General features: G+C 38.3%; 1 protein-coding gene across 6 annotated transcripts in view; it reads left to right on the forward strand.

The window, feature by feature from the left end:
- The window catches only part of LOC105493799 (WNK lysine deficient protein kinase 3), a 172,225-nt gene that overhangs the window by 117,361 nt on the left and 29,968 nt on the right, over positions 1–24,896 (forward strand). For 5 of the 6 annotated variants that reach the window (XM_071089345.1, XM_024796556.2, XM_071089343.1 and 2 more), the window contains exons 18-21: positions 7,808–8,039; positions 8,433–8,563; positions 9,375–9,985; positions 14,191–14,402. In XM_071089345.1, coding sequence (XP_070945446.1) covers positions 7,808–8,039; positions 8,433–8,563; positions 9,375–9,985; positions 14,191–14,402 — 1,186 coding nt within the window. The remainder of the gene's footprint in view (positions 1–7,807; positions 8,040–8,432; positions 8,564–9,374; positions 9,986–14,190; positions 14,403–24,896) is intronic. The other variant, XM_071089346.1, reaches the window with a different exon arrangement.

The raw sequence follows: 24,896 nt of genomic DNA on the forward strand, positions 1-24,896 counted from the left end.
TGTTATTTCTGTCATTTAAACTTTGTTGCTTGAAGGAGACTCTCCCAAGTGTCAAGGTCAAATGGATTCTTTTATTTGTTTCAAGTGTCTGTTGCTATATCTGGATCATACTTAGCTGCCACTGTTTCTGGTGTTGTGGAATCCTTTTTTCCCCTAAAATACTTCTATGAGTACTATTTTCAAATATATTGCATGGAGATCCTATTTGGTATTCTTTTGCCTGTCTAAAAATGTCTTTATATTGCTTCACACTTGATTGACTAAGTACAGATGGTAGGATCAGAATTTTTTCTTCTCAATTGAGAATACATTGTTTTATTGTCTTTTATTAGCCTTGCTGATGAGAGTGATTTCAGTTGTTTATCATTCATTTGTAGGTAACGTGTTTTTACTCTAGACCACTGCAATGCTCTAGTACTTTTTACAATGTGGAAATGTTCTGTATCTGCACTATCCAATACAGTAACCACTAACCAGATATGACTATTGAGCACTTGAAATGTGGCTAGTGCAACTGAGGGCCTGAATTTTTAATTTAATTTGATTTAATTAATTTAAATTTAGACAGCCACATGTGATTAGTGGCTGCTGTATTCAGTTAGCACAGGTCTAGTTGCTTTTAGGAAACTATCTTAGAGTTCTGATTATCAGACTCTATCTTGGTATATTGCTTTTCCATTCATTTTGTATATCACTTTTGTGGATGTTTTGAATTTGAAGATGTGTGTCTTTTTTCAGCTCCAGTAACTTTATTTTCATTTCTTATTTTTCTTCCCCTTCATTGTCTTGCTTATTTCCATTTGGAAATCGTAGGAGATATATGGCCTCTTGGATTATTCCCCATGTTTCTTAACAGCTTGCTCTCACTTTTAATTTCATTTTTTAAAACCTTATGTTCTCAGATATGTCTTCAGTTTTTTTTTTTCTTTTTAAATTTCAGATCACTCTCTTGGTATTCAGCTGTATCCAGTTAATTTTTCATTTGGCAGTCATGAATTGGATTTTTTAAATCGTTCTTATTCTTGGCTCCATTTTCATAGCAACCTATTTTTGCATGTATTTTTCTTCCAAGCTTTTTTCTCAGAAAACTGACAAAATATTAACTCTAAAATATATAAAGAATGCTTACAAATCGTTGAGAAAAGATCAGACAACTCAGTGGAAGAATAGCCAAAGCATGTGAACGTGCATTTCACAGAAGTGGAAATATAAATGCCTGCTAAACATGTGAAAAGATTTTCAACTTTCTTAGTAATGAGAGAAAGGCAAAACTTTACAGAAAAATAGTTTTTGCTAATTAGACTAGCAAATATTAAAGAAATTGATGGCCAGGTGCGGTAATTTTCATTTTATGTTGGTAGGAATAAAATCAGTACAGCCTACTTGGAGGGCAGTTTAGCACGGTGAAAGTTAGAAATGTGTACATTCCTGTGACTGAGCTATGTCAGTGTCAAATTCTACCTGAGAGAAGCATTTGCACATATGAACAAAGGAACATGTATAAGAATGTTCAGTGTAACATTGTTTGTTTATTTGTAACAGGAAAGGATTCACAAACAAGTTTAAATATTTATAAATAGAAATTGAGGGACATTGATACTATGAAGCAATTTAAAAGCATGAAGTAGACCTATAAATATATGTTAGCTCTTATCATCTTTATTTTATCATGGACATATCTCCAGGAAAAATCATCAGGAAAAATATATGCAGAATAATTCAGACAGTATGATGAGGTGTGTGTATGTGTGTGTGTCTGTGTGTGTGTTTGTATGTATGTGTATGTGTGTGTGTGTTTTTGAGACAGGGTCTCTGTTAGCCAGGCTGGAGTGCAGTGGCATGATCGTGGCGCACTGTAACCTCAACCTCCTGAGTTTAGGTGATCCCCTTGCCTCAGCCTGCCAAGTAGCTGGGACTACAAGTGCATGCTACCATGCTTGGCTCATTTTTAAACTTTTTGTAGAGACGTGGGCTTGCAATGTTGCCCAGGCTGGTTTTGAACTCCTGGCCTCAAGCGATGCTCCTGCCTTGGTCTCACAAAACAGTGGGATTACAGGTATAAGCCACCACACCTGGCCTGTATTTTTAAAAAGGAACACACACACACACACACACATATATATGTACATAAATTTACAAAAAAGTTCTGAAAAGATAAATTGATATTAGTGGATGTCTTCCGGGGGGACTGGGAAGGAGGATTGTTACAGAGATTTTTGTTTTATCTAATGGCTTAGATCTTTTACAGAAAACAGTCATTCATGTTATAAACCAAAAAGTATCTAAGGCAGATCTCAATCAATTTAGAATTTTATTTTGCCAAGGTTAGGGACATGTCTAGAAGAGAGAAAACATGGAATCACAGATACAGTCTATAGTCTGTGCCTTTCTCCAAAGATGATTTTGAGGGCTTCAATATTTAAAGGGGAAAAGCAAGCTGGAGGGGAAAGAGGGAGGTTATGGTAATCCACATGTTGCAAGAGAAAAGGAGCAGGTAGGAGAATAATCAATTATGTATTCATCTCACAATTTTGCTCAGTAAATCAGCACTTTACATAAGATAAGGTGAACATAGGGTAGCTACCTCTGGAGATATTTAACCTTTTATTTGTAGCTGTTTGCTTAGGAACAAAATGAAATGCAGTTTCTTGCATGACTCAGATTTCAGCTTAACTTTTTTCTTTTTGGCATAGTGAATTAGGGTCCTGAGTTTTTGTTTGCCTTTCACAATGTATTACTTGTGATATTTTTTAAAATGAAAACATTCTTATTGAAACACAGCGTTAGAAAGAAAACAGCTTTTGAACCCCACAAACCAGTTTCAAAATCTTGCTTTGCCATTTACTATGTAATACTAGGCAAATTATCTACACCCTTTACCCAGCCTTAATTTCCTCATCTGTAAAATCAAGATAATAGTACCTACTTAAAGGGCTACTGGATGCCTTTGGTATATTCTCCTTATTGTTTATTCATCTTATTTCATATTCTTTGTGCTCTATAAATATGGAAACTTGTCTTGTGATTTCTTAGAATTTTAACTATTTTACAGTGTTCGATCCAGTGACATTAAATATATTCACAAGGTTGTGTATCCATCACCGTTATCTAGTTCCAGAACTTTTTCATCACCCCAACAAAAGAAACTTCATACCCATTAAGCAGTCATTATTCATTCTCCCTTCCCCCTTGCCCCTTGCAACCACAAATCTGCTTTCTGTCAGTATAGATTTGCTTATGCTAGATATTTCATATAAATGGAACCATACAGTATATGGCCTTTGTGTCTGGTTTCTTTCACTTAGCATAATGTTTCAAGGTTCATATTCCATTTTATGGCTATACTGCATTTTGTTTATCCATTTATTGGTTGATGGACATTAGGTTGTTTCTACCTTTTGGCTGTTGTGAATAGTGCTGCTACGAACATTCATATAAAGTATTCATATGAGTTCCTGTTTTCAGTTCTCTGGGGCATATGGTAATTCTACATTTAACTTTTTGAAGAACCACCAAACTCTTTTCTAAAGTAGCCACACCATTTTACATTCCCACCAGCAGAATGTGAGGGTTCCAATTTGTCTACATGCTTACCAACACTTGTTTTCCAATTTTTTGTTCATAGCCATCTTGGTGAGTATAAAGTGGTATTCTTATTGTGGTCTTGATTTGCATTTGCTTAATAGCTAGTGGTGTTGAGAATCTTTTCATGTGCTTGTTGGCCATCTGTATATCTTCTTAGGAGAAATGTCTATTTGAGTCCTTTGCCTATTTTTTAATTGGTTTGTTGTTTGTGTTGTTGAATTGTAAGAATTCTTTATATGTGTGGCTGGGCGTGGTGGCTCAAGCCTGTAATCCCAAAACAGGGAAGCCAAGGCAGTAAGATCGCTTGAGGCCAGGAGCTGAAGACCAGCCTGGTCAACAGAGTGAGATCCCAATCTCTATAAAATAAAAAAAAAAAAATCTTTATATATTCTGGATGCTATGTCTTTATTAAATATTTTATTTGTGAATATTTTCTCCCATTCTGTAGGGTTGTCTTTTCACTCTCTTGATAGTATCCTTTAATGCACAAAAGTTTTTTATTTTGTTGAAGTCTGATTATCTACTTTTTCTTGTATTGCTTTGTTAGCTCTTATAATTAGGTATTTGATATATGTTGAGTTAATTTTTGTATATGTACGAGACAAGGGTCCAGCTTCATTCTTTTGCATTTGGATATCCAGTTGTTCAGCACCATTTGGTGAAGAAACTATTCTTTCCCCCATTGAATGGTCTTGGCAGTCTTGTAAATATCAATTGACTATAGATGTATGGATTTATTTCTGGACTCTTAATTCTATTTGTCAATCCCAATATCTATCCTTATGCCAGTAGCAAAAGGACAGTGTTTTGATTACTGTAGTTTTATAGTATATTTGGAAATCAGGAAATGCGAGTCCTCCAATTTTGTTCTTTTTAAATATTTTTTGGCTATTCAGGGTCCCCTGTGATTCCATAGAAATTTTAGTATAAGCTTTTCTATTCCTGTGAAAAAGGCCATTGGGGTTTTGATAGGGATTGCATTGAATCTGTAGGTCACTTTGTGGACTGTTGACAGATTAAGTCTTCCTATTCATGAACTTTCTATTTATTTCAGTATTCTTGAATTTCTTTCATTAATGTTTTGTAGTTTTCAGTGTATAAGACTGTCACTCCTTGGTTAAATATATTCCTAAGTATTTTCTTACTGTTATTAGAAATGGAATTGTTTTCTTAATTTCTGTTTTGGATTCTTCATTGCTAGTATATAAAAATACAACTGATTTTTATGTGTTGATGTATCCTCCAACTTTACTGAGTTTGTTTATTAGCTCCAATAACTTTTGGTGGATTATTTTGGATTTTCTATATATAAGATCATGTCAACTGTGAATAGAGATAGTTTTATTTTTTCATTTCCTATTTTTCTTATATACAAACTTTTTTTTTTCTTTTTTGAGACAGAGTCTTACTGTGTCACCCAGGTTGGAGTGCAATGGGATGATTTCAGCTCACTGCAACCTCCGCTTCCACTTCCCAGGTTCAAGCAATTCTCCTACCTCAGCCTCCCAGGTAGCTGGGATTATAGGCGCTCACCACCACGCCCAGCTAATTTTCATATTTTTAGTAGAGATGAGGTTTCACCATGTTGACCAGGCTGGTCTGGAACTCCTGACCTCAGATGATCCACCCGCCTCAGCCTCCAAAGGGCTGGGATTATAGGCATACGCCACCATGCCCAGCTCTTATCTATAAACTTCTCATGCTTTCCATTTGTTTGTCCTTTTGCTTTTTGTACTGGCATAATTTCTCAATTTTTAAGCTGTTGCATCACCTATTCAGCTATTTTTTGTGTCAAGTATTATATTGTTTTAATTTCTAGTAACTGTAGTTCATTCCTTTCTTTATAGATGTAGTATATTCACACATCTCTCTGAATATATTAGTCTTATTCTATGTTATTAATGCTATTTCCTTGGCTATCCTGTTTGCCAAGTTTAGTATTTTCTTATAATGTTAGTTTTCCCTTGGTGTTTAGTGATTCTTAGTTGTGTTCTCGTCTTTTTCACTCATGAGATTCCTTGTTCATCTGTCTGTGTTTTATGTAATTACTGTAACCTTCCTTCAGTAATTGTGGGAAAGGTATGGGACATCCTCCCTGGCACTGTATTTTGTAACTTATCTCTAATGCTGCCTGGAGGGTGGCCCAGTAGCTAGTCTCCAAAGGTAGGAGGGCTTACCTTTCTTCCTGGATGTTGTCTCCTCCCTACGTTGTTGACCTCTCTCTTGGCCACAAACCTTTTCCTCTTACTACTCTTATTTGGGGGCACATGCCTCTGCTGCCCTTTGCTTGGTGTGGAGGTGGGGACAGAACTGCCTGCCTGTTCCTTCTTTGTTATTCCCAATCAGTTCATTCTTCCATTCAGTGAATATCTCTTTAGCAGTGAATAAGTCAAAACCTCTGTTTTTGTGGAGCTCACATCTAGTAGAAGAAAATGGGATACTAAAACTATATATGGTAGTCAGGGAAGGACTTGTATGTGGTGGTGATAGTCATAGATAGAGAACTGTTCAGGGAACCAAAAGAAGGCCAGCAAACAGGAGAACATTAAGAGATAACGTTGAAAGAGACAGAAGGTAGATCTGATAGAGTTTTGTAAGCATTCTAGCCTACTACTCATCTTTTTGGTTGGCCAGGGTTCTCTCCTGCTGCCCGTATCAGCCACCCAAGTTTGCAGCATTTTGAAACAATTCCTACATATGTCATGGTCTGCTTTTTCCTCTCTCAGTCATGTATGCATGTGTCTATGTCTATTTTCCTGTCGTGTCTGTAAATTTGGATTGATAAGGAAGGCTAGAACAAATATTTAATTTGCCATCTTGATCCGGTTACTACATATTAAAATTCTTTTCTGTAATTTCAGTGGGACCAATGTAACATTTTCTAAATTGTAATACTAATTTTTTTCTCATCATGAAACTTATTGTTACTAGTTTAAAATGAGACTGCAGAAAATAAAAACTGATTGCTTACAATTTATGCCCTGACCAGCCGTAAGTTTGTTTTTGTTTTTTTGTTTTTTTGTTTTGAGACAAGAGTTTCGTTCTTGTTGCCCAGGCTGGAGTGCAATGGTGCGATCTCGGCTCATTGCAACCTCTGCCTCTGGGTTCTAGCGATTCTCCTGCCTCAGCCTCCCAAGTAGCTGGGATTACAGGCACGCACCACCACGACAGGCTAATTTTGTATATTTAGTAGAGACGGGGTTTTACCATGTTGGCCAGGCTGGTCTCGAACTCCTGACCTCAGGTTATCTGCCTGCCTCAGCCTCCCAAAATGCTGGCATTACAGGCATAAGCCACTGCACCCGGCCCTGCCCTAAGTATTAATAATGCTTACCCAACACATCATACTTCCTGCCAGTAGGCTATCTTCCTTCAGGCAAATGCTAAATCCCATTCTTTGTGCTTTTATATATTTTTTTAATCTTCTAGATTAGTAGTGACCCTTCTCATGTTTCCCAAAGTATTTGTGGTTGTCTGTGCTAACTTTTCATATTATTATAGAGGATTTATCTTTAAAGCACTCATTTAGATACAACAGTTATATCTGGGGCCCTTTTTGGTGGGGGAGTAGGAGGACAAGAAGAGGGGAGTGATTTTGTAGCCAGGATAGCCTGATGTTAACAAGAATTTTTAGAGCATGATTTTGAAGTAATTTTGATGTCCTTTATAAATTTCCGTATGCTTTCATAAAGTAATAAACTTGATTTCCTCATACTTCTCTGTAAATGTAAGTGCCTCGATATCTTGTTTTTCTCTGTTTGTGTGTTTCAAGCATCTTTAACTGAGTCTCTTAAATAATATAGGCATAAATGAAAAATTTCATGATAATAGCTTGGAGTTTTAGTAACCTTTTTAGTAAACTGGCACATATGAAGGAAATTTTAATTTGATTTTCAGTTTTCAAAGTTTGTATAATGATGAAAAATATTCTGGGGTAGAAGATTAATATTCTCTTTTATTTACTAAAGTCTAAATAATATTTTTAAAGAAACAAGAAGGCTTAATTTTTGTAAATGGAGTACCTTGGGTTCAGTCTAATATGCTACTATTAATGCAACTAATACATAATACCCTATTTTGGGTTAAAGATCAGTCTGTACAAGAAATTCCGGTGTTATTTTTTTAAAAAAAAGCTTCACCTTACCTAAATTATTACCACTTTGGTTTTTCTCGGTTGTTTTGTTTTGTTTTGTTTTGTTTTGTTTTGTCTTGTCTCCATTAGGAGATGTCCTCAGATGCTTCACTTCCAGGGGATCCAGAGGCCTATCCTGCTGCTGTGTCAAGCGGTGGAGCCATTCATCTGCAGACAGGAGGTGGATATTTTGGCCTAAGCTTTACTTGTCCTAGTCTCAAAAATCCTATTAGCAAGAAATCCTGGACTCGCAAATTAAAAAGCTGGGCATACAGGCTACGGCAGTCAACCAGCTTTTTCAAGAGATCAAAAGTCCGTCAAGGTAGTGTGCTTACAGTCAGGGACATAGACTAGGTAACATCACTTTTCATTTACTTATTTTTTTGTTGTTCATATACAAATCTTGCCACTTTTTCCACGTAGCCCATGTATGTGACATGTCCCATTAATGTCATTGCCGTTTTATTTTTTCCTTTTGTAACTAATTTGGTTTTCCAGTTATTCATTTCATATAGATACTAAGTCTTGGGATAAATCTTGCAATGTCTGATTCAGACTTAGGGACTTATACGATGTTGCTTATTACATTAACACCTTTTAATTGTCTAGCAGGAGTTAAGCTTTTTCTACTTTTCTTCATTTTTGGTAATGTAAACAAATTTAGTCTTAACAAACAATTTTCTCTTTTCTACTTACAATTTGGCAAAACTTGCAGTGGAAACAGAAGAGATGAGATCAGCAATTGCTCCTGATCCCATTCCTCTGACACGGGAGTCTACAGCTGATACTAGGGCTTTGAATAGATGTAAAGCGATGAGTGGATCATTTCAGCGGGGTCGGTTCCAGGTTTGTGTCTTTGATTGAATCCTTATCTACAAGGGCATTATAAAACATAACAGCCACTGGAGATCTTGGTCTGTAGATGATACTTCCATTTTTGTTTTTTGTTTTTTTGTTTACTGAGATGGAGTTTCACTCTTGTTGCCCAAGTTGGAGTACAATGGCATGATCTTAGCTCACTGCAACCTCCGTCTCCTTGGTTCAAGCGATTCTACTGCCTCAGCCTCCCGAGTAGCTGGGATTACAAGTGCACGCCACCACGCCTGGCTAATTTTTTGTATTTTTATTAGAAACAGGGTTTCACCTTGTTAGCCAGGCTGGTCTTGAACTCCTGACCTCAGGTGATCCACCTGCCTCGGCCTCCCAAAGTACTGAGATTATAGGCGTGAGCCACCATGCCCGGCTGATGATACTTACTTTAAATGTAGATCATTGTCATATTTAATTTGTTCACCTTCCATGCATCCCCTCACCTTTTGAAGCCATCAGTAAAGATGAGTCTACAGAAATGGATAGTAGCTGGTAGAGAGCACAGAAATAGTTTTTTTTTTTTCTTTTTTTTTTTTTTTTGGCGGGTGGGTGGGTCCTCTTTTATAAATGTAATTTCACGTCTTTTAGAATCTCAGCAACTCTAATTGTGGAATTTTATTTGAGCAATATGATGCCCACTCTCTTTACCCAAGGGGCCTGTTTGAAAGAGTGAATTTGAGGGTATAGATTAAATTTTTAAGTTTTGCTAGTATCAATACATATACATCACAGCAGACCATCTACTTGTCTGTGCTATGCTAACCACTTTTACATTTTTATATCTCAGGTGATTACAATTCCTCAGCAGTCAGCAAAAGTGACATCTTTTGGAATAGAACACATATCAGTGTTCAGTGAGACAAACCATTCTAGTGAAGAAGCCTTTATTGAAGCAGCAAAGTCTCAGTTGGTAGAAATAGAACCTGCCACACAAAATCCCAAAACTTCGTTTTCTTCTGAGAAGTTACAAGCTCTTCAGGAAACCTGTAAAGAAAATAAAGGAGTTCCCAAACAAGGTGACAACTTCTTATCTTTCAGTGCAGCTTGTGAGACTGATGTATCTTCAGTGACCCCAGAAAAGGAATTGGAAGAAACTTCAGCCACAGGAAGTAGCATGCAGTCTGGATCTGAACTGTTGCTTAAAGAGAGAGAGATATTGACTGCTGGGAAACAGCCTAGCTCTGATAGTGAATTTTCAGCCAGTCTTGCTGGCAGTGGAAAGTCAGTGGCAAAGACTGGTCCAGAGAGTGATCAGTGCTTACCACACCATGAAGAACAAGCTTATGCTCAAACACAGAGTTCACTCTTCTATTCGCCATCTTCCCCAATGAGCAGTGATGATGAATCAGAAATAGAGGATGAGGACTTGAAGGTGGAGCTTCAAAGATTACGAGAAAAGTAAGGACTGTTTCTCTTTTGTCACAAATCTGGTTGCCCTGGATTTTATAGAACTTAGTATTTGATTGGTAACTAATTTAGGATTGTTGACATTTTAATGATTGAAAACTACAAAGAATGCTAATGCTAAACATTTATGAATGAGAAAAAGTTCTTATATATAAAATGTTTTCATAGTCTCAAGACTATTACAGTTGCTTATTTACCAATATGATTTAATTACTCCTTTTGTTAACCTTTACAGTCCTTATTCTTAAGGACTTTTGGTTTTAGATTTTACAACTATTCTTATATAATTTCACATTTGATAAGTAAACAGCTGATTTATTATAATCAGAGATAGTGGTTCATCTTCTTTAGGAAAAGGTAAGATACTTTCAAGATCAAGCTTATTATTTGGTGACTGAGGTAATCAACCTTCACTAGTGAGATTATGATAATATATTTTGTCAATAGAATGCTGTTTTGTATTTAGTTTTATAAAATAGGTCATTTTAAAAAAAGAAATTCAAGCCAGCTGGGCATGGTGGCTCATGCCTGTAATCTCAGCACTTTAGGAGGCAGAGGCAGGTGGATCACCTGAGGTCAGGAGTTCGAGACTGGCCTGGCCAACATTTTGAAACCTTGTCTCTACTTAAAAAAAAAAAAACCATACAAAAATTAGCCAGGCATAGTAGCAGATGCCTGTACTCCCAGCTACTTGGGAGGCTGAGGCAGGAGAATTGCTTGAGCCTGGGAGGTGGAGGTTGCAGTGAGCCCAGATTGTGCGCCACTGCACTCCAGCCTGGGTAACAGAGCAAGACTTTGTCTAAAAAAAAAATAAGAAAGAAAAAAAAGAAATTCATATTAAGTTGCTGAATTCTAATTCTATCCACATGGTTCAAAATTCAAAAGGTACAAAAGGGTAACCAGTAGTCTCCCTCCTAGCACTGCAGCTGAACTACCCAGGTTCTCTCCTTACACACAATAAATACTACCTGTTTCTTGTATATCCAGTTAGTCTATAACCGTACAAACAAATATGCATATTTCATTCTTTGTTCCCCCAAATAGTAACTTACACTGCAAGACTGTTCTTATGTCTTGGTTTTCTTTACCATTTCATGGTATCTTGGATATATACCTGTATCATTATATTTTTGACTGTTTCAAAGTATTCCAGTATATGCATATACTCATAAGTTAATTACTAGCCTCCTATTGATGACCCCATGCCATTACTTTGAAAAGTTGAAACCAACTCTAGCAATTTTTTAATGTATCTTATGCTTTAGAGAATTCCTGCACTGTTCTGGAACTTAATTTGTAAAGCAGAGAGAACCAGGGAGGACTAAAAATATAGGCATGTAAAAAGCTGGATTTGGCTGGGCGCAGTGGCTCATGTCTGTAATCCCAGCACTTTAGGAGGCCGATGTGGGTGGATCACCTGAGGTCAGGAGTTTGAGACCAGCCTAGCCAACATGGCAAAACCCCGTCTCTACTAAAAATACAAAAATTAGCCGGATGTGGTGGCGCCTGTAATCCCAGCGACTCAGGAGGCTGAGGCAGGGAGAACTACTTGAATCTTGGAGGCGGAGGTTGCAGTGAGCTGAGATCACACCACTGCACTCTAGCCTGGGTGACAGAGCGAGACTCCATCTCAAAAAATAAAATAAAAAGCTGGATTTTAGTCAAGTTCTTACAAGCTTGAATAATGCTCCATTTGGATGCTGTGTTTGAGTGCTTCAAGAATTAAAGCAGGTTGGCCGGGCGCGGTGGCTCAAGCCTGTAATCCCAGCACTTTGGGAGGCTGAGGCGGGTGGATCACGAGGTCAGGAGATCGAGACTATCCTGGCTAACATGGTGAAACCCCGTCTCTACTAAAAATACAAAAAAAAAACTAGCCGGGCGTGGTGGCGGGCGCCTGTAGTCTCAGCTACTTGGGAGGCTGAGGCAGGAGAATGGCGTGAACCCGGGAGGCGGAGCTTGCAGTGAGCCGAGATCACGCCACTGCACTCCAGCCTGGGAGACACAGCGAGACTCCGTCTCAAAAAAAAAAAAAAAAAAAAAAAAGATTTAAAGCAGGTTAAAATCCTTGGAAATTTCTTAGTTTCTAAGGCCTTGCCTCGAGGAGGAAAAAAACCCAAAACTGTCATTCCAGTGATAGATAATTATAATATATTCTCTCTAACTTGTTTCAGTGTTTTTGACTTGAGCTTGCAAGAAAATTGTGAATATATACTTTAAATATTCATCACCAGAAGGCTGATATTCCACTTTAAAATATATATACAGGCTTGACATTACATTATGTATATGTCAACTTATATATTAAGTACTATACAGTATATGTACACTGATACTTTTTATAATAAAAGTTATTAAAGCAGTTTCATATTTGTGATGTAAGTATTCTATTGCTGGTTTTTTGTTTGTTTGTTTTTCTGTTTGTTTTTTGTTTTTTTTGTTTTTTTGAGACGGAGTTTTGCTCTGTCGCCCTGGCTGGAGTGCAGTGGCGCGATCTCAGCTCACTGCAAGCTCTGCCTCCTGGGTTCATGCCATTCTCCTGCCTCAGCCTCCTGAGTAGCTGGGACTACAGGCGCCCGCCACCATGCCCAGCTAATTTTTTGTATTTTTAGTAGAGATGGGGTTTCACCGTGTTAGCCAGGATGGTCTTAATCTCCTGGTCTCGTGACCCGCCTGCCTCGGCCTCCCAAAGTGCTGGGATTACAGGCATGAGCCATTGTGCCCGGCCTTCTATTGCTGTTTTTAATGGTTCTTTTAAACCATTGTCAAATGACTGGTAGCTTTTGTAGCTGGCTAGTTTTTTGTAACTGGCTGGTTGTGAATATGTGCTTAATTTTGAATGTGAGACATGAATTCTCATAACCTCATATAACACAAGACCTGGAAAGGATCTTTTATTTTGAGACAGAGTCTTACTGTGTTGCCCAGGCTGGAGTGCAGTGGTGCAGTTGCGGATCATTGCAGCCTCTACCTCCTGGGCTCAAACCATCCTCCCACCTCAGCCTCCCAAGTGTCTGGGCCTACAGACATGTAACACATCCAGCTAATATTTAAATTTTTTTGTAGAGATGAGGTCTCCCTGTGTTGCCCAGGCTGGTCTCAGACTTCTAGCCTCAGGCCATCCTCCTGTCTCAGCCTCCCAGAGTGCTGGGATTACAGGCATGAGACACCACGCCTGGCCTAGAAGGGATCTTAAAAAATAATTTATTCTGCCTTCAGTGTTCTTTTAGCATTATGGTTTCTTCACCGATTTTTATTTATTCTTTCTTTTATTACTATTACAATTATTATTATTAAGACGAGGTCTTGCTCTGTCGCCCAGGCTGGAGTGCAGTGGTGCTGTCATGGCTCACTGAAGCCTCTACCTTTGGCTCAAGAGATCTACCTGCCTCAGCATCCCAAGATGCTTGTACTACAGGCACATGCCACCATACCTGGCTGATTTTTTTTTTTTTTTTTTTTTTCAGAGAGATAGGGTCTCACTATGTTGTCTAGGCTGGTATCAAACTCCTGGGCTCAAGCGATCCTCCTGCCTTAGCCTCCCACAGGCGTGAGCCACTGCGTCTGGCAAAAATGTTAATATTATTAATACTATTTGACTTTACATTTTGTTTTACTGACTTTCACTGTATTTCAGTTTTAGAAATTTGTTCATCTTTTTCTTCATGAGTGATTCTTATAGTTTAATGTTATGCTTAGGAAGGCATTTCCCGCTTCCCCTCTGGAAATTGTGAAAATACTCTGTGTTTCCCCCATTCTTTCCTCCCTCCCTCCCTTCCTTCCTTCCTCTTTGACAGGGTCTCTGTCACCCAGTCTGGAGTGCAGTGGTGTGATCTTGGCTCACTGCAGCCTTGAATTCCTGGGCTCAAGTGATCCTCCCACCTCAGCCTTTTGAGTAACTGGGACTACAGGCATGCACCACCATGCCCAGCTAATTTTTTTTTTATTTTTTTTTTTAAGAGAGATAGGGTCTCCCTACGTTACCCAGGCTTGTCTCGAATTTCTAGCCTCAAACAATACTCCTGCCTTGGCTCCCCAAAGTGCTGGGATTATGGACGTAAGCCATTGTGCCCAGTCTCTATTTCCCCATTCTTAATCTAAATTCCTTGTTAAACTTTACTTATACTGGTGTAGAGTTTCTTGGCTCATCTTTATGGAGCCAGTGCCATTAAAATGCTTTTTGCATGATTTTCATTCAGACACATTCAGGAGGTGGTAAATCTTCAAACCCAGCAGAATAAGGAGCTGCAGGAGCTCTATGAACGCCTTCGGTCAATTAAAGATAGCAAAACCCAATCTACTGAGATTCCTTTGCCACCTGCATCACCACGTCGACCAAGATCTTTCAAAAGCAAACTTCGAAGCCGCCCCCAGTCCTTGACACATGTGGACAATGGCATAGTTGCTACAGGTAAATCGGTCATAAAAGTAATTTTTAAAAAATCTAGTCCAAGATTAGCAAAATGAGAAAAATGATTATAATACAATTTATTTTTAATTAGGCTAAAATAATTTAAAGAAGTACACATTATTCTGAGATTATTTTCTGTTTTTGGTGTTAAATGTCCTTTTATGTAATAATGATTAGGATAATTGATAGACTGTAGAGAGAAGCTGAGTGTGCTTCATGCTTTTATTTGGAAAACCAGCAGCTGGAAGCCCAATGCCAATCCCCACAGTAATTTTTGAAATGTTATCAGTCAGTGGGAACTTCTGGTCTAGCATTTAGAGTTTGTTGGAGAGTTTGTTGGTAACAAGATAATCTTAAAAATACACTTGGCCGGGCACAGTGGCGCACGCCTGTAATCCTCACACTTTGGGAGGCTGAGGTGGGCCTATCGCCTGAGGTCAGGAGTTCAAGACCAGCCTAGCTAACATGGCGAAACCCCATCTCTACCTAAAATACAAAAATTAGCTGGGTGTGGTGGCAGGCGCCTGTAATCCCAACTACTCAGGAGGCTGAAGCGGGAGAATTGCTTGAACCCAGGAAGCGGAGGTTGCAGTGAGCCGAGATTGCGCCATTGCACTCCAGCCTGGGTGACAAGTGCGAAACCCCATCTAAAATACATATATATATATATTTTCTCTGGCCAGGCGCGGTGGCTCACACCTGTAATCCCAGCACTTTGGGACTGTAATCCCAGCACTTTGGGAGGCTCAGGCAAGTGGATCACCTGAGGTCAGGAGTTCGAGACTAGCCTGACCAACATGGTGAAACCCCATCTCTACTAAAAATACAAAATTAGCTGGGCGTGGTGGCTTGTTCCTATAATCCCAGCTACTTGGGAGGCTGAGACAGGAGAATCGCTTGAACCTGGGAGATAGAGGTTGCAGTGAGCCGAGATCATGCCATTGCACTCTAGCCTGTGCAACAAGAATGAAACTCCGTGTCAAAAAAAGAAATGTATACATGTATCTACACTCATGCTCTTATCTGAAGAGATCTTCATTTATTAGTTATAAGAATATTAGTAAAATATACTTCTTTGACTTTGAAAAGTAAGAGCATCAGTCTCTACTTAACTAATAAAGAAGTTGTTAATCAGGTCAGGCCTCTTTGGTTATATGTGCATAGTCAAGGTGGGGGTTAAGGATGTATTGTAAGGACATAAGTGAAATCCCAGCAGAACTTGTCGTAGGCAAAATAATTCCCCCACAAAACGTCCATGTGCAAATCCCTGAAACTTGTGACCGTGGTAGGATATATGGCAAAGTCTCGAGAATTAAGCTTGCAGGTGGGATTAAAGTTGCTAATCTGCTGACTCTAAGATAGGGAGATTATCCTGGATTATCCAGGTAGGTCCAGTGTAATCGCTAGGATCTTTAAAAGTAGAAGAGAAGAAACACAGAAGAGTCAGAGAAAAGGGAAACAGTGTCAGAAAGGTGCAACATTGCTGGCTTTGAAGATGGAGGAAGAGTGCCACAGACCAAGGAATGGAGGCAACTTCTGGAAGCTGGAAAGGCCAGGGAACAGACCTCTGCTTTAGCCTTCAGAAGGAACACAGCCCTGGCAACACCTTGATTTTAGGCCAGTGAGGACCATGTTAGGCTTGTAACCTAGAGAACTATAAGATCAATCAATTTGTGTTGTTTGAAGTCACTAAGTTTTTGGCAATTAGTTACAACAACAATAGACAACTAATACAGAACCCAAGAACAGGAACTGTACTTGGATGATCTTGTAAAGACAGAATTAAAGGGTAGACTTAGATTGAAGGCAGCTCTGGGGATTTAATAGCAGAAGTACATGAACCTTCAGTCTGATACAGTATCACTAATAGCTATACTTTATTTTATTCTGTTGCATTCCCAAATGGCTTCATTTTATGCATAATTTCTGCTTTCCCAAAACTGGTTGTTAGATAACATTGGTTACTCGTGATCCCAAAGCATTCTTTCACTTTCAGGTCCTTATTTAACTGACCTTTGTTAGATTCCAGGGACAGAAAATTTGACTGTCCCTGCTCATCTTTTTCATGCGAAGAAATGGGTCAGAGCCATTGCCTGGCCTATAGTTGGGCTGTTCTACAGTCAGGTGTCCACCTGTTTCTAAGTAAGCATGGCCAGAGAAGTACGATCTCATGGTAAAAACATGTCTCTGGAGACTGTCTTTGGGATTCCGCAACTTATTTTGTGTTATAATGGATGTACCACAGTTTGTTTATCCATTCACCAGTTGGAGGACATTTGGGTTGTTTGTAGTTTGGGGTTTTACAAATAAAGCTCCCGTAAATAGTCACATACAGCTTTCTGGGTGAACATAAGTTTTCAGATCACTTGGATGAAATACCCAGAAATGAGATTGCTGCATCATATGGTATGCATATTTTACATTTTTAAAAAACAAACCATTTTCCCAAGCAGCTGTATCATTTTACATTTTGTCAGCAATGTGCGAGACTTCCAGTTTTTCTGATGTTCTTCAGCACTTGGTGTTACTAGTATTCTTTTTTTTAGCCAATCGAATAGGTATTTGGTGATATAAAGTGGTTATTTTATTATAATTTTCATTCCCCTAATGGTTAGTGATGTTGAGCATTTTTTTCTTGTACTTATTTGTGTTCTGTGGTAAACTGTTTGTTCAAGTCTGTTGCTATTTTTTTGTATCCTGTTTTATTTTTAATTGAAATTTTCATTGAGATAATTGTCGATTTACATGCAGTTAAATAATACAGAGGAATCCTATGTACCTGTGTACCCTTCACTCAGTTTATCCCAGAGGCAACAATTTTTGTCATTTTAGAAAATTAGGATGGCCGGGCGCGGTGGCTCAAGCCTGTAATCCCAGCACTTTGGGAGGCCGAGACGGGCGGATCACGAGGTCAGGAGATCGAGACCATCCTGGCTAACACGGTGAAACCCCGTCTCTACTAAAAAATACAAAAATCTAGCCGGGCGAGGTGGCGGGCGCCTGTAGTCCCAGCTGCTCGGGAGGCTGAGGCAGGAGAATGGCGTAAACCCGGGAGGCGGAGCTTGCAGTGAGCTGAGATCCGGCCACTGCAGTCCAGCCTGGGCAACAGAGCAAGACTCCATCTCAAAAAAAAAAAAAAAAAAAAAAAAAAGAAAATTAGGTTGTTGGTTTTCATATGGTTGATTTTTGAGAGTTTTTTTCTATATTTTTGATAAAAATCCTTTGTAGGACATATGATTTACAAATATATTATTCGAGTCTGTAGCTTGTCTTTTCATTCTTTTTTTTTTTTTTGGAGACAAAGTCTTTCTCTGTTTTCCAGGCTGGAGTGCAGTGGTGCAATCTCAGCTCACTGTAAGCTCCGCCTCCCAGGTTCACGCCGTTCTCCTGCCTCAGCCTCCCAAGTAGCTGGGACTACAGGTGCCCGCCACTATGTCCGGCTAATTTTTTGTGTTTTTAGTAGAGAGGGGGTTTCACTGCGTTAGCCAGGATGGTCTTGATCTCCTGACCTCGTAATCCACCCACCTCGGCCTCCCAAAGTGCTGGGATTACAGGCATGAGCCACCGCGCCCGGCCTCTTTTCATTCTCTTAACAGTATCATTGGCAGAGCAAAAGTTTATGATTTTAATAAAGTATACTTTATCAAATTTTTTAAAACTTGTGATTTTGGTGTAATATTTAAGAACTCTGGCTAAACACAGGTCACAAAGATTTTCCTCTGTGTTTTCTCCTAAAAGTTTAATAGTTTTATGTTTACATTTAGATTTATGACACATTTGGAATTACTTTTTGTATAAGGTGTGAGGTTTTGGGTGAGGTTCTTTTTTGCATACTGATATTCAATTATTACATTACCATTTGTGGAAGAGACCGTCCTTTCTCCATTGAATAGCTTTTGTACCTTTTTGAAAAATCAATTAGCCATATATGTGTCAATCTTTTTCTGCACTCTTTATTCTGTTCCAGTTAATCTATATGTCTGTCCTTTCACCAATACCACACTATTTTGATTATTGTAGTTTTATAGCAACTTTTAAAATTATTATTGTCAAAATTAGGTATTATGTTTCCTGAAACTTTGTTTTTTTCAAAACTGTTTTAGCTACTCTACTTCCTCTTCCTTTTCTTATAAATTTTAGAATCAACTTGACTAAATCTAAACAAATCCTGTTGTGATTTTGATTGGAATTATGTTAAATCTATATATCAATTTGGGGAGAATTGACACTTTTACTGTGCTGAGTCTTCCAATCAATAAGTGTAGGATATCTCTCCTTTTTTTGTCTTTTTTTAACTCTTATTTTAGGCTGAGGGGTACATATGCAGGTTTGTTATATAGGCACATTGCATGTCATGGGGCTTTGGTGTACAGTTTATTTCTCCAGGTCTTCTTAGATACGTTTTATCTGCTTTTTATAGTTTTCAGCTTACAGATCCTATATGTGTTTTGTTTTATTTATACCTAAGGATTTCTTTTATTTCTACAGAGTTTTCAATCATATATTGGTAGAGAAATATGATTAATTTTTGTATATCGACCTTACATCTGAAGATTTTGCTAAACATATTTGTTCTAGAAGTTTTCTTATAAATTATTTGGGATTTTATGAGTGAGCAATTATGTCCTCTGCGAATACAGACTTTTTTGTTTCTCCCTTTTCAATCTTTATGCCTTTTATTTCTTCTTCTTATTGTACTAGCTAAAACTTTATATTGGACATCCTTGCCTTGTTCTTCCAAGGAGAAAGCCTTCTGTCTTTTGCCATAAATTACAATGTTAACTGTAAGTTTTTGTAGATGCCCTTTATTAATTTAAGTTCAATAAGTATATTGGTTTACAATTTTCATCTTTTTTTATATTTTGAAAATTTTGATCTTATCTTTTTCTGGTTTGATATCAGGGAAAACCTGCCTTATAAATGAGTTGGAAAGTAAGTATTTCTGTTGCTTCTTTACTTTTAATTTTTTTAAAAAATTACAGTTTTATTGAGATATTTCACATATCATAATGTTCACTCATTAAACTTATACAATTTACAGACTTGTGCAGCTATTATCACAATTTGATTTTGGAATATTTTCAACATTCCACAAAGAAACATGTACATATTCATAGTCATCCCTCATTGTAGCTCCACTACCCCAAACCCCCAACCACAGGCCCCAGGCAACCACAAATCTGCTTTCTGTTTCTATAGATTTGCCTATGCTGAAACATTTCGTATCAATACAGTTACACGATATGTGGTTTTGTGACTGGCTTCTTATACTTATAATGTTTTTGGGGGTCAAACATTTTATAACATGTATCAGTACTTCATTTTTTATTGCTGCATAATACTAAAATGTATGTTTATCCATTAGAACACTTTCATCACCTCAAAAAGAAACTCCTTTTCTATGAGTAGTAGCTCCCCCATTTATTCTCTCTTCCCCCATTCTCCAGCCTCATCAATCACTAAAGTATTTTTTGTCTCTATAGATTTGCCTGCTCTTTTTTGGGAGGCCAAGGCAGGAGGATTGCTTGAGCCCAGGAGTTTGAGACCAGCCTAGGCAACTAAGTGAGACCCTGTCTCTATAAAAAAATTAGCCAGGCATGGTGGCGCACGCCCGTAGTCCCAGCTACTCAGAAGGCTGAAACAGGAGGACTACTTGAGCCTAAGAGGCTAAGGCTGCAGTGATCCATGTTCACGCCATTACACTCCAGCCTGGGCAACAGAGCAAGACCTGTCTCAAAAAAATAAAATAAATAAAATAAATAAAATAAAATAAGATTTGCCTACTCTGGACAGTTCATGTAAATGGAATCATACATTATGTGGTCTTTTGTGACTTTTTTCACTTAGCATAGTATTTACAAAGTTTAACCGTGTTGTAACATGTATTGGTACTTCATTTCTTTTTGTTGCCAAATAATACTCCATTGTATGGATATGCCACATTTTATTCATTCATCAGTGGTTAGACATTTGTGTTGTTTTCTATTTTTTTTTTTTTTTGCTATTATGAATAATGCTGCTATGAACAGTTGTGTTCAAATGTTTATGTGGACATAACGTTTTCATTTCTCTTGGATAGATATGTAGGAGTGGAATTGCTGGATGACATGGGAACTCTATGTTTAATCTTTTGAGGAATTACCAGACTATTTTTCCAAAATAGCTGCACCATTTTACAGTCCCACCAGCAGGGCATGAGGGTTCAACAACTCAACAATAAAAGATTCAAAAATCCAATTTTAAAATGGGCAAAAGATTCAAATAGGCATTTTTCTAAAGGAGATATATGAATGACTGATAAATACATGAAAAGATGTTCCATAACATTAGTTATTAAGGAAATGTAAATCAAAGGCACAATGAGATGTAACTTTATACCCACTTAAAATGGCTGAAATTTAAAAAGGCAATCCCCAAGGACATAGGACATATGAGGCAAAAAAAAAAAATTGTTTTAAGACAGGAACAAGTGTTGGAGAGAATGTAGAGAAATTGTTGAGTTGTGAGTGTTTATATGTTCCAGGGACTAGAGCCTTACTGGATACGATTTTGCAAATATTATCTCCTATTCTTGGATTGTCTTTTCACTTTCTTGATAGTGTCTTTTGAAGCACAAAAAGTTTTTAACGGTTTTAAAATCTAATCTGTTTCTTTTCTTTTGTTGCTTGTGCTTTTACTGTCATATCTAAAATTCCATTGGCTCACCATTGACTCTATAATAATTGAAAAGAAAGAGAAAAAAGAAAAAAAATTATTGCCTAATTTAAGGTCATGAATTATTTCTATAATTTCTTTTTTGTTTGTTTGTTTTGTTTTGTTTTGAGATAGAGTCTCACTGTGTTGTCCAGGCTCGAGTGCAGTTGTGCTATCTTGGCTCACTGCAACCTCCGCCTCCTGGGTTCAAGCGATTCTCCTGCCTCAGCCTCCTAAATAGCTGGGAATACAGGCGCATGCCACCACACCCCACTAATTTTTTATTTTTAGTAGAGATGGGGTTTCACCATGTTGGCCAGGCTGGTCTCAAAATCCTGACCTCAGGTGATCCGCCCACCTCGGCCTCCCAAAGTGCTGGGATTACAGGCGTGAGCCACTGTGCCCGGCCTATTTCTGTAATCTTAATTCTATTCCATTGATTTCTGTGTCTGTCCTTACGCCAATCCCATACTGTCTTGATTCCTATAGCTTATCATGTGTTTTGAAAGTGTAAATTGAGTTCTCTAAATTTGTTCTCTTTCATGATTGTTTTGACTATTCTGGGTAATTTGAATTTTCATATAAATTTTAGAATCAGCTTGTCAATTTCTGGGAAAAAAACAGTTGGAATTTAGATAGGGTATTGAATCTATATATCAATTTGGGGAGTATTGTTATCTTTAAAATGTTGTCTTCCAATCCGTGAACATGGGATATATTTCTGTTTATTTAGATTGTCTTTAAATATCTTTCTTTTCTCTTTTCTTTTCTTTTCCTTTCTTTTCCTTTCTTTTCTTTTCTTTCTGAAACAGAGTCTCTCTCTGTCGCCCAGACTGGAGTGCAGTGGCATGATCTCAGCTTACTGCAAGCTGGGATTACAGATGTGCACTACCACACCTGGCTAGTTTTTCTATTTTTAGTAGAGACAGGGTTTTGCCATATTGGCCAGGCTGGTCTTGAACTCCTGGCCTCATGTGATCCACCCGCCTCAGCCTCCCAAAGTGCTGAGATTACAGTCGTGAGCCAGCACACCCAGCCAGGTTGTCTTTAAATTTCTTTCAGCAATCATCTTTAGTTTTTGGTGTACAGGTCTTATGCTTCTTTATTATTATTATTTTATTATAATAATTTATTCTATTATAATTTATTATTTTATTATAATAATTTATATTTTTATATTATATATTATATATATAAATTATATATTTTATATTCTATATTATATAATATATTATATAAATTATATTATAATAATTTATTATTTTATAATAATAATAATTATTATTATTATTTTGAGACAAGGTCTCACTCTGTTGTCCAGGGTTGAGTGTAGTGGCATGATCATGGTTCACTGCAGCCTCAACCTCCTGGTCTCACTCAAGTGATCTTTCTGCCTCAGACTCCCCAAGTAGCTGGGACTATAGACACATGCCAGCATGTCCTGCTATTTTTTTTTTTTTATTTGTTTTAGAGACAATGTCTTCTTATGTTGCCCAGGCTGGTCTTGAACTCATGTATGCTTAAGAAAAGTATGTATTCTGCTGTTGTTGGGTAGAATGTTCCATATATGTCTGTTAGGCCTCGTTGGTTTAGAGGGCTGTTCAAGTCTTCTATTTCTATGTTGATCATCTGCCTAGTTCTATCAGTTATTAAAAGTGAGTCGTAGAAGTCTCCAACTGGCAGGGCGTGGTGGCTCACGCCTGTAATCCCAGCACTTTGGGAGGCCGAGGTGGGCAGATCACAAGGTCAGGAGATCAAGACCCTCCTGGCTAACATGGTGAAACCCCATCTATACTAACAATACAAAAAATCAGCCGGGTGTGGTGGCAGGTGCCTGTAGTCCCAGCTGCTCAGGAGGCTGAAGCAGGAGAATGGTGTGAACCCAGGAGGTGGAGTTTGCAGTGAGCCGAGATCTTGCCACTGCACTCCAGCCTGGACGACAGAGCTGAGACTCTGTCTCAAAAAAAAAAAAAAAAAGTCTCCAACCATTGTTGAATTTCTCTCCTCAATTCTGTCAGTTTTGCTTTGTGTATTTTGGAATGCAGTTACACATATGTTTATAATTGTTATGTCTTAATTTATATTTCATTTTCTTTGGCTGAAGGAGAATTATTATTATTTGTCCAGAAAACTCAACAGTCTACATTTAACCCAGCTTAATGGGAAGGTTTTTTTTTTTTTTTTTTTTTTTTTGCTCTTGTTGCCCAGGCTGGAGTGCAATGACACGATCTCGGCTCACCGCAACCTCCGCCTCCCAGGTTCAAGTGATTCTCCTGCCTTAGCCTCCCTAGTAGCTGGGATTACAGGCATGTAATCCCGCCGTGCCCAGCCCATGGGAAGTTCTTAAGCCTTTGCCTTTTCCAGCTTGGCAATGAGAGCCAGAGATTTTGGACCCAGGATATTGCCTCCCTAGTGACAGTGGATCTCATCCTGTCTGTCATTGTCATTGGTTCTGATGACTTCCACCAGCTTAGCCAAAGCTCCTTTGTCTGCCACGTTAATCTATGTGAACGCAACAGTGGTGCAAGTCTTCCTGTGGACTATACAACCCAGTCTTGTCTTCCCTTTGTATTTTATGATGCAGGGCAGGCAGGAAGACAGCTAGCTCTATGAGATCCATTGTCATGTGCAGTTACCACCAGCTGAGCTTTCTTGTTCTCCACCAAGGTGGTGACAGCCTTAATCCCTGCTCAAAGGCCTCTTAGTGGAGACATCCCTCTGGCAACTTTCTTCTCAGTCTGGGCCAATGATCTTCTTTGTCTCTGGTCTGTCCTTATAGGTCAGCTTAAGCAGTTGTGTAGCTGTTTGGCAGTCCAAGGCCTAGGTAAACTGGTTATTTGGAGGAGGCACTTTCAGCCGCTTACAGAAGATAGATAGCTCCTTGCTGCTGCAACCTGATATAGCAGGGCCATTTGACAAAGTGGGTGAGGTCCCTTTAGGGCTGAATGTCCTGTCCAGTGCCAAAATTCTTAGGCCTTTTCTCAAACGGGATTCATCACCTTCTTGGCCTTCTGCTTCCTCACAATAGCAGGAGAGGGGGCCATCTTCTTCCACTTAGCCTTCATTCCTTTTGGCATTTTGAATGGCTAGAGGAGAGATTATTTCTGATATTAGTACAACCAATCCAGCTTTCTTTTGGTTACTGCTTGCATGCCATATCTTTTTATATTCTTTTACTTTGAATGCATTTCTGTCTTTAAATCAGAATTCTGTCTTTAAATCATGTTTTTTATTCCTTCAATCTCTGTCTTTTGATTGGGGCATTTAAATCATTTCCATTTAATGTAAGGTAGGATTTATGCCTATCATTTTGTTATCTTTGTTTTCTATACATCTTTGATTTTTTTCTTTTTTTCCTCATCCTCTGACTCTCCGTATTCCTGCCTTCTTTTATGTTAAATAGATATTTTCCAATGTAGCATTTAAATTCTATTGTGTCTTTATATATATGTGTGTATATATATATAAAATTATTATTATTATTATTATACTATCCTGTTTTTGTTTTTGTTTTTGAGATGGAGTCTCACTCTGTCACCCAGACTAGAGTGCAGTGGTGCAGTCTCTGTTCACTGCAACCTCCACCTCCCAGGTTCAAGCGATTCTTCTGCTCAGCCTCCCAAGTAGCTGGGACTACAGGTGCGTACCACCATACCCGGCTAATTTTTGTATTTTTAGTAGAGACGGGGTTTTGCCACATTGGCCAGTTTGGCCTCAAACTCCTGACTTCAGGTGATCCGCCCACCTCAGCCTCCCAGAGTGCTCGAATTATAGGCATGAGCCACCATGACCGGCCTATTA

The sequence above is a fragment of the Macaca nemestrina genome, chromosome X, assembly GCF_043159975.1.
Source record: "Macaca nemestrina isolate mMacNem1 chromosome X, mMacNem.hap1, whole genome shotgun sequence".
Lineage (NCBI taxonomy): Eukaryota > Metazoa > Chordata > Mammalia > Primates > Cercopithecidae > Macaca > Macaca nemestrina.